This window comes from Bos mutus, chromosome 7, assembly GCF_027580195.1.
Source record: "Bos mutus isolate GX-2022 chromosome 7, NWIPB_WYAK_1.1, whole genome shotgun sequence".
NCBI classification, from domain to species: domain Eukaryota; kingdom Metazoa; phylum Chordata; class Mammalia; order Artiodactyla; family Bovidae; genus Bos; species Bos mutus.
In genome coordinates, this window is record NC_091623.1 from 56,386,735 (window position 1) to 56,396,517 (window position 9,783).

General features: G+C 57.5%; 1 protein-coding gene across 1 annotated transcript; it reads left to right on the top strand.

Moving 5' to 3' along the window:
• The first annotated feature begins 748 nt into the window (after positions 1-748).
• Positions 749-9,658, top strand: MCOLN1 (mucolipin TRP cation channel 1). The gene is made up of 14 exons (XM_005890753.2): positions 749-919; positions 2,969-3,174; positions 4,224-4,391; positions 4,478-4,643; positions 5,034-5,142; positions 5,362-5,458; positions 5,688-5,787; positions 5,958-6,064; positions 6,172-6,321; positions 6,447-6,548; positions 6,917-7,039; positions 7,405-7,620; positions 9,198-9,328; positions 9,431-9,658. Exons 1-14 carry the CDS (start codon positions 889-891, stop codon positions 9,465-9,467), a joined length of 1,743 nt encoding a protein of 580 aa, XP_005890815.1. The 5' UTR covers positions 749-888; the 3' UTR covers positions 9,468-9,658.
• The last annotated feature ends 125 nt before the right edge of the window (positions 9,659-9,783 follow it).

Sequence of the window (9,783 nt, forward strand, 5' to 3'; positions counted from 1 at the left end):
GATCTGATCACTTGCCTTCTTGCCTAAGGCAAGAAGATTGTACTAAGGCCCTGGGGCCACTGAGATGAGATAGGGGAGGAGGTAGGTGGGGCTGGAAAAGAGGGCTCAGTAGATTGAAGAGCGGAGTTTGCTTGTCATCCAAGAGAAATGGGAAGCTACCAGCAGGTTCTGACAGAGGACTATCAGTTATTTTTGGAAGACCCTTCTGGCTGCTGGATGGAGAGGGGAATGGAGGGGGATCAGAAATAGGAGCGTAAGATCAGGGAGGTTGTTGCAGTGGTCCAAGCCAGGAATGTTGGGAGACTCTGGGCTGACAGCCATAGTAGTGGAGGAAAGTGGTCCTATTTAGGATACAATTAGGAAAAGAAGTAGGATTGATGATAGGTCAGATGAGAGGGGGTTGAGAGTAAGGGAGGGTTTCTGGGAGGATGGAGCCGGACACCCTTGAGACAGGATCCTTATCCTACACCGCGGAGGGAAAGGGGTCAAGCATTAGACATGGAAGCCATGAGATTGGCACTGGACGCCGGAACGACAGGGAGCCAGGACTGAGTCAGTCCTAAGTCCGCACGCTCACAGCCGGCCCATCCCCCAAGCACATTGTCACCTTCGGCGCTAGGACCTCGCGACCGCCTAGAGGAAGCCAGCCGCCATCCGAGGCACGCTTGCGCGCTGCTCAGGCAGGGGATGTCGTGGCGCAGGGGGAGGGACCGGATTTGGTCGCCTGCCTCCCTGGCCGCGGTGGTCACGTGTCTGAGGCGCGAGTCAGCTGATGCGGGAGGGTTTGAAGCTGCACCGCCAGGGAGCGAGGCCGCAGTGACAGCGCGGGGCGTTCGGACCCCGGCTGCCCCGCAGCGCCCGGCGGCGTCCGGCGCTCCGGGCCCCGACATGGCAGTCCCCGTAGGCCCGCGCGGCTCAGGTGAGGGCGCAGGCAATCCGGCGAGCTCTGGAACGCGGGTTGCGAACCTGCGGACGGCTTCTCCTACCTGGGACGGCGGAGCTCCGGGTTTCCCTTTCCTCAGCTCCCATGCCCACCTCTTAGCTTCCCGGTGGCGTCGGTATGGACTGACGGCTCCTAGAGCCTAGGCAGAAAGGGCAGGCTGCCCACATGTGACGGGTGGGCACCAGCTTCTCCCTTCTAAGTGGCGGGACTCCGGGCTGTGCTCTGAGTACCTTCAACTCAGGCAGCTGGCGAGCCGCCAGCTTCTCGACTCGCGGCGGCGAGGGTCCCAGGATTTGCATCCCGGGCCTAGATTCGGATTGCTTAGTTCTGTTGAAACTCCGACTGCGGCCCCAGCTTCTCCAACCCCCACCCCTACCCTCCCGCCCCAACGTCAGACTCCCAGACTCTGCTTCCCCAGGCCAGGAGGCAAATGCTCAGCTTTTCTAAACCCAGGCAGGACTGCTGGGGCGGGGTTGCCACTTTAAACCCAGGCGCCTAACTCAATTTCAGATCTCCAAACCCGTGGAAGCTCAGTTGCCTCTCATAGGGAAGCCTGGAGGAATGCCCATGTGTTGATCATCTTTTAAACTAGCTACAGACATCTCAGAGATGTCCTAGTCATTGGAGCCTGGGGTGGATTAGCTGTGATCCCAGCCAGGGAGGTGCCCCACCCTCTGGTTTCCCATCCAGCTGTCTTGTAAACAACCACAACAGCATCTGAGTGCCAAAGGGATCTGAAGGTGGCCCTCACTGTGGGACAGGTTCTAAGAGTGTCCACATTTCATCTTGGTGGCTGGGCAAGGCAGAGAGTCAGCCAGACCTTGGAATGAAACAGGGTTCTTCCAGTGGGGATCATGGGGGTATGTCAGGGACTATTCTCAGCTGCTGTGACCAACTATGACCAGCAGTTGCTGAAAACTTGGACTTCTTCTTGGGCTGGTCAGGATTGAAAGGAATCAGTGATGCTTAGAATAGCCTCTATTTAGGAGTTCGCTGGGCTTCCCTGGTGGCTAAGAGGGTAAAGCATCTGCCCGCAATGCGGGAGACCCAGGTTCGATCCCTGGGTCGAGAAGATCGCCTGGAGAAGGAAATGGCAACCCACTCCCATACTCTTGCCTGGAAAATCCCATGGATGGAGAAGCCTGTAGGCTATGGCCTATAGTAGGCTACGGTCTATAGTAGGCTACAGTCTATGGGGTCGAAAAGAGTCCGACACGACTGAGCGACTTCACTTTCACTTTCAGGAGTTCCCTGGTGGTCTAGTGGTTAGGACTTGGTGCTTTCATTGCTGCGGCCTGGGTTCAGTCCCTGGTCTGGGAACTAAGATCCTGCAAGCCCTTGCTGCTGCTGCTGCTAAGTCGCTTCAGTCGTGTCCGACTCTGTGCGACCCCATAGACGGCAGCCCACCAGGCTCTTCCGTCCCTGGGATTCTCCAGGCAAGAACACTGGAGTGGGTTGCCATTTCCTTCTCCAATGCATGAAAGTGAAAAGTGAAAGTGAAATCGCTCAGTCATTTACAACTCTTGGCGACCCCATGGTCTGCAGCCTACCAGGCTCCTCCGTCCATGGGATTCTCCAGGCAAGAGTACTGGAGTGGGGTGCCATTGCCTTCTCCGCCCTTAGGCATGGCCAAAAAGAAGGGGGGAAAAACAAACAAACAAAAAAATAGAATAGCCTCTACTTGTTGAGGAACTATTGAGGCTTAGGAATGGAATGCTTTGTAAGTATCAAATCCTTAGCTTCCTAAGTGAGAGAATTTATTGCCCCATTTTGCAGTCGAGGAAGCTGAGACTCAGGGAAGCTGAGTGCCCTGAGGCAGGGCCAGGAATCAGTTCAGGCTCTTTCAAGTGATTTATAGTCTTTGACCAGCACTGCTGCAAATATCTGTAAAATGTTACAAATTTTCTGGTTTTCCTTAGATCTCTCAGAGTTCTTTCTTAGCTGGAGCTTGGGACCTGCCTCCCCTATTGGCAGGTAAACTTGTCTCGGCCTGGTCCCCACTTCCCCCTCCCTCCCATCTCACAGAGACCGAGCGGCTTCTGACACCCAGCCCTGGATATGGGACTCAGACAGGGGCTTCCCCAGCCCCTTCAACCCCTCCAGAAGAGGAAGATCTCCGTCGCCGTCTCAAGTACTTCTTCATGAGCCCCTGTGATAAATTCCGGGCCAAGGGTCGAAAGCCTTTCAAGCTTATGCTGCAAGTGGTGAAGATCTTGGTGGTCACCGTGCAGGTGAGACCTGTACCACTCGCCCCTGCCCCCAGAATTCCACCTGTGGGCCCTATTTTCCTTGAAGGGGAAAAGCCTAGAGTCAGAGCCTAGTCCTGCCCCCTCAGCAGCATGTGGCACTCATCAGTCGGAAGCCCTCTGGGACCTGCACAGGAGCAGCTCCTTTAAGCTTCACAAATGCCCTCTAAGGTTCTGGTCAGTGTTGTTGCACTTTTTTTATAGATGAGACAAATGAAGCTCAGAAAGGTTAAGGGACTTGTCCAAAGTCACATAGCAACTAAGCCTTGGGAGCTGGCATGTGGACCCTGGCAGTCTGATGCTGTGCTGACCCTCAAAGAAAACTGATCTGGTGGCTGCAGAGACCACTGCCCTCCCTCCCTCCCTCTCCCAGGATCTGTGCTGGGCTCCAAGGACTCCATGATGAGTCAGACTCAGCCCCTGTCCTGAGAGCTTCTGGTCTAGTGCCTTTGGGTATGTCACCATGCTTCTAATCTCCTGTCAGTAAAGGAGCCCAGTGAGGGGCTTCCCAGGTGACTCAGTGGTAAAGAACCTACCTGCCAATGCAGGAGACGCAGGTTTAATCCCTGGGTTGGGAAGATCCTCTAGAGGAGGAAATGGCAACCCACTCCAGTATTCTTGCCAGTGAAATCCCACGGACAGAGGACTATCCCACGGATAGTCCATGGGATCGAAAGGAGTTGGACACGACTGAGCGACTGAACAACAGCAAAAGGAGCCAGCAGTGGTGCTTACCCTGTGCAGTTCAGTCCAGTCACTCAGTCATGTCTGACTCTTTGTGACCCCATGGACTGCAGCTCGCCAGGCTTCCCTGTCCATCACCAACTCCTGGAGCTTGACTCTCCCCATAGGTTTGGGTTTAGCACAGCAGCTGGCACCCAGTACACATGTAATGGACGTTAGCTGTTGCCGTGAGTTCTATGAGCAGCCACTGTTTGCGTATGGAAGGCCTGCCCTCATGGGGAGGGCCCTCTCTTCTCTCCGTCCACTCATGCACTGTGGGAGATCCCCATCGTCCTTGTCCCTCCTACCAGCTCATCCTGTTTGGGCTCAGCAACCAGCTGGCAGTGACGTTCCGGGAGGAGAACACCATCGCTTTCCGACACCTCTTCCTGCTGGGCTACACGGATGGGGCAGATGACACGTTCGCAGCCTACACGCGGCAGCAGCTATACCAGGCCATCTTCTATGCCGTGGACCAGGTGCGGGTGGCCAGGAGCCATTGGGCAGCTGGGCCCTCAGGGGAGAGCGGGCGGGGCTGACAGATCCTCCCCTCCTTTGCCCGCAGTACCTGACACTCCCAGACGTGTCCCTGGGCCGGTATGCCTATGTGCGGGGCGGGGGCGGCCCCTGGGCCAACGGCTCGGCCTTGGCCCTCTGCCAGTGCTACTACCACCGGGGCCACGTGGACCCAGCCAACGACACATTTGACATTGATCCGATGGTCGTCACGGGTGAGTGGGCCGGGCAGGGCTCAGTGGTCAGGAGCCCGGGCTGCTAGGATTAAAATCCCACTTGAAAATCCCTCCTGCTCTTCTGGAAGACAGGGTGGCGAGGATGATGTGATGATGAGTTGGCTGCTTGGTGTGCAGACAGAGCTGCATGTTATGTTTCGCTGTCATTCATTCTCTAAACACCTGGGGCCACAGAGCACCAGGCACTGGGGCCTGTGTACGGGGTTAGATAGACTGGGCCTGACCCTTGTGGGGTAGACAACAGAAACAGACAAATGTGGAAATACGAAGGGAGTGGTAAAGCAGGGAAGGGGGCTGTCGGGGACTCTGGGGAGACCTGCCTGTGCCTCCTCTGCCACCAGTGTCCCCTCCCTGACTCCCTGTCCTCAGACTGTATCCGGGTGGACCCCCCTGAGAGACCCCCCGTCCCCCCCAGTGATGATCTCTCCCTCTCGGATGGCAGCGCCAGTTACAGGAACCTCACGCTCAAATTCCACAAGTACTGTCTGACCGATCGAGGGGGCTGGGGGTGCGGGGAGGCAGGACTCCAGGCACCTTCAGTGTTGGGGGAGGGGGCAGCCACTTCCCCACAAGCCCGGGCTGGGCAGGCCAAGCTGCCACGTGAGCACTTCCTCTGCCAGCTGCAGAGTCAGCATGGGGCAGAGCACTGGCACTCAGGCAGAGCCCACCCACCCCCTCACCCAAGCCTCCCCGCCAGGCTGATCAACGTCACCATCCACTTCCAGCTGAAGACCATTAACCTCCAGAGCCTGATCAACAATGAAATCCCAGACTGCTACACCTTCAGTATCCTGGTGAGCCCACGGTCCCTGGGGTGTGGGTGAGGAACCAGCCCCTGACGGGGTAGGGTGGGGGGCGGGGCACAGGACTCCTGAACTCTGGAGCTGGGGGACCCTGGGCCAGGAGCAGTGTGGGAGTGATGGGGGAGGCTGGGGCTGGACAGACCATCCATCCTGCAGGTCTGGGAGCCTTGGGTCTGCAGAGGTTTACCCTGTCCCGTCTCATCTCACTGCACCCCTGCAGATCACATTTGACAATAAGGCACACAGTGGGCGTGTCCCCATCAGCCTAGAGACCCAGGCCCACATCCAGGAGTGTAAGCACCCCAGCGTCTTTGGCCATGGTGAGCCCCCAAGCCCTGAACCAGTGCTGCCCAGGGGCTCTGAATCTCCCTGGGAGCCCCGAGCCCCAGACCAGTATGAACCAAGCTCTTGACTCACCCAGACAAACCTATGAGCCCACTGACAGCCCAAAGCAGCCCTGAAGCCCCCCGGGCCTGGCCCCTCCCCGCAGGAGACAACAGCTTCCGGCTCCTGTTTGACGTGGTTGTGATCCTTACCTGCGCCTTCTCCTTCCTGCTGTGCGCCCGCTCACTGCTCCGAGGCTTCCTGCTGCAGAACGTGAGAGCCAGCCCCAGCCTCGCCCAGCTCTGGGACCCTTGGGGCCACCAGGGTGGGGAGCCTCCCCTGCCCAGACCAGCCCTCACCCCACCCGCCTACCCCTGCAGGAATTTGTCAGGTTCATGTGGCGACGGCGGGGACGGGTCATCAGCCTGTGGGAGCGGTTGGAATTTGTCAATGGCTGGTACATCCTTCTGGTCACCAGCGACATGCTCACCATCTCGGGTACCATCATGAAGATTGGCATCGAAGCCAAGGTGGGTCCAGCCCACGCCCTGCCTCCCCACCCCATCTCCTTCCAGCCCTGTCCCCCTCTCCCACTCCCTGCCAATGCCATCCCCAGGGAAGGGGCAGATGGAGTTGACGCTACTCCCGCCCCTAGAACCTGGCAAGCTACGACGTCTGCAGCATCCTCCTGGGCACCTCAACACTGCTAGTCTGGGTCGGAGTCATCCGCTACTTGACCTTCTTCCATAAGTACAATGTAAGCTTCAGATATGCAGGCAGGGCCCCCTTGGTGGCGGCCACATGTCCCTTAATTCCCACCCCCTCGACCCCCAGATAAATCATACCCGTATTGCCATCAACAGCCCCTGCAGATGACCCACCAGGAGCCTCTTCCCCATACCTGCCCCCTCACCCCTGCCAGACATACCTGTCACTCTACATGGGCAGGGGCTTCGTGAGCCCACTTTCATCCCCAACCCCTTGCCAGCTGAATCCAGCCAAGGGGGTGTGCTCTCAGCACCCTGCTGCCCCTTATGAGGCTCCTTCCAGCTTCACTGGTCACCCCAGCTGGCCTGTGTTGTGGGTATGCCCACACTGTCCGCCCCCCAACTCCTCCCTCCACAGATCCTCATCGCCACGCTGCGGGTGGCCCTGCCCAGCGTCATGCGCTTCTGCTGCTGTGTGGCCGTCATCTATCTGGGCTATTGCTTCTGCGGCTGGATCGTGTTGGGGCCCTACCATGTGAAGGTAGGGGCTGGCAGGGACCTGTGGGTGGCGCTCATGACCCACTGTCCAAGGGTCCCTGGCTCCCCTTCTTACTTCCTGAGTCTTCTGACACCAGCGGGTCCATCTGCTGTTGATCTGGTGACGCTGAACGACCCACCTTGATCCCTGGTCTCCAGCAATTCTATCCGCTGTCCTCTCTGAACCCACCCAGTGACCCTGGCCTTGATCCTTATTCAGTGACCCATCCCCCCGAGCTGGCCTTACTGTGACTACTAGTGCTCTGTCTGCTGTCCCCTCTGACTCCCCAATGCCACTACCAGCCCCATCCCAGCCCCTGCCACGCCCCCAGCTTGCTCTGACCCCCCTACTACGCTGCCCACCTGCAGTTCCGCTCACTGTCCATGGTGTCCGAGTGCCTGTTCTCGCTCATCAACGGGGATGACATGTTCGTGACCTTCGCGGCCATGCAGGCGCAGCAGAGCCGCAGCAGCCTGGTCTGGCTCTTCTCTCAGCTCTACCTGTACTCCTTCATCAGCCTGTTCATCTACATGGTGCTCAGTCTCTTCATCGCGCTCATCACAGGCGCCTACGACACCATCAAGGTCAGCCACCTCCCTGTGGGCCACCCCACATGCATTAGCACACAGCCCCAAACTCAGGCTGTAAGTCCCTCGAGGTTGGCCACATTGGGGTGAGGCGAGAAGGACCCTGGGAAAGAATATGGGAGACTCCACGAGGCCAAAGGAGAGGTTAGCTCAGAAGTGGGGGGCTCAAGAGGGGCTGATACCATCACAGCTGCTGCATTCTCAGTTTTATCAAGGTGTGGGGCCAGGTAGGATTCCTGCATCTTTTACCAACAGGGAACCCAAGCCATTGGAGTAGGAAACAGAAACCCACTCCAGCATTCTTGCGTGGAAAATCCCTTGAATAGAGGAGCCTGGTGGGCTATAGTCCCTGGGATTGCAAAGAGTCGGACACAACTGAGTGACTGAACACACACAAACCAAGCCATAGAGTTTCACTGACTCGCCCAAGGTTGGCTACTAGGCAGATGGTGGACCCAGCTCATCCCGAAACTGTGTGATTCCAGAAGTGCTGCTCCAAGCCCCTGTGTCCTGTGGGTCTAGGGAATGATGGTGGTCCTGCAGGCTGCAGGGCCCAGAGCAGAACGCGGGCGTGACAGGTAGACAGGTGTGACACATCTGTCAGCAGACACATCTTTCAGCAGATGTGTTTGGGGGCCTGTTGTGTTGCAAGCCTGGTGCCAGGTGTCTGTCCAGCACTGGTGGGCAGGATGGATAATGGACAAACCAGAGTATGGCAATCTACCGATGGAGGTGGTATAAACTGAAGGTTACAGAGGCCTCCTGCTTTAGACTGGTGTTAGGCTGAGTCCAGGCAAATTTCTAAAATGTGCTGTCTGGTCTCTGGCCACACACTTGACTAGTTACACTTTGACTTTCATGAAAATGAAACAATTCTAAATTCAGTTCCTCACTCACACCAGGCATAGAGCAAGCACCCAAATGCCAGTGCAGTTAGTAGCTACCAGATTTAGACAGCATAGATATCAAACCTTTCCATCATCTCAGAACATTCTGGACTGATGAGACAAGAGCCCAGGAGAGAGCGCACCAGGGAGAAGGAACTGCTAGAAAGGATTTGGAGAAGAGAGTGCTCCCATGAGGTTGGGAGGGGTGAAAAAGAGGCTGAAAGCCAGAACATCCCTGCAACTGGGAATGCAGAAGACTGCACCGGCCTGTGCCTGGACATACAGCCAGGCAACAGACATAATTCTGTCACTCAGACCCAAGGAGCCCTTATAGGTCTTCCTCTAGCACTTAAAGATCACACATGTCTATCAGCCTTGGGGGTACAAACCCAGACCTTGCTTCCGCTGTGTGCACCCAAGTCAGTAGGTGGTTGCCAAGCACCCAGATTGGGTCCAGTATGGCTCTAGGTGGTGGCCCCGCAGGCGGAGAGACACATTCAGTGGTCAGGGAATGTCTCCAGGTGAAGCAAAGCACGGGGAACCAGCAGGTGGAGGGCACAGCATGTACAAAGCCCCAGAGGAGGGAGCCTGGTTGGTCCACCAGGATCAGGGAGGAGATTCAGATGGTTGGAGAGGATGGGGAGGGCAGGGGTGTCTTTCATGTGGGTCCCGGGTCTTTCTCCCCAGCACCCAGGCGGAGCGGGCGCAGAGGTGAGCGAGCTCCAGGCCTACATCGCGCAGTGCCAGGACAGCCCCACCTCCGGCAAATTCCGCCGCGGGAGCGGCTCCGCCTGCAGCCTCCTTTGCTGTTGTGGCAGGTTCGAGGCTGGTTTGGTTCGGGTTTGGGATTGGCTGGTGGAAGGGAAGCGGACGGAGGGAACAGATGCTTTCCACCTCCGCTAACACTGCCCTTCCTTCAGGGACGCTTCGGAGGAGCATTCGCTGCTGGTGAATTGACTCGGACCCGGACTGCTACTGGACATTAGCCCCCTCACCACCACCACCCCCGGAGTGCGGAGACCCAAGCTTATTTATTTTACCCTTCGCTTTTAAGGGCCGGCTGCCAGTCGCGCCCCGTGAGGGCTTGGGCCAGTCGGGTCGGACTTTGGACAAGGATAGGGTGGGTGTTAAATAAACGGGAAAATAAACTTGTTCTCATTTGTAGTGGGAGGGGCATCCCCTGCGCCAACTGGTCGCGGGTCCCTTTAAAGCGTCGCCACACTCCGCGCGACCTTCCAAGCATGGCGAGGGGCGGGGCTGCGGCGCGCCCTAC

Bases quoted from the DNA above. Each gene is read 5' to 3' on its own strand.
- MCOLN1 (XM_005890753.2), top strand. From the start codon at position 889: ATGGCAGTCCCCGTAGGCCCGCGCGGCTCAG. The intron at 7,040-7,404 runs GTAGGGGCTGGC...GCCCACCTGCAG, and splicing joins TGGGGCCCTACCATGTGAAG to TTCCGCTCACTGTCCATGGT. The intron at 9,329-9,430 runs GTTCGAGGCTGG...CCCTTCCTTCAG, and splicing joins CTCCTTTGCTGTTGTGGCAG to GGACGCTTCGGAGGAGCATT.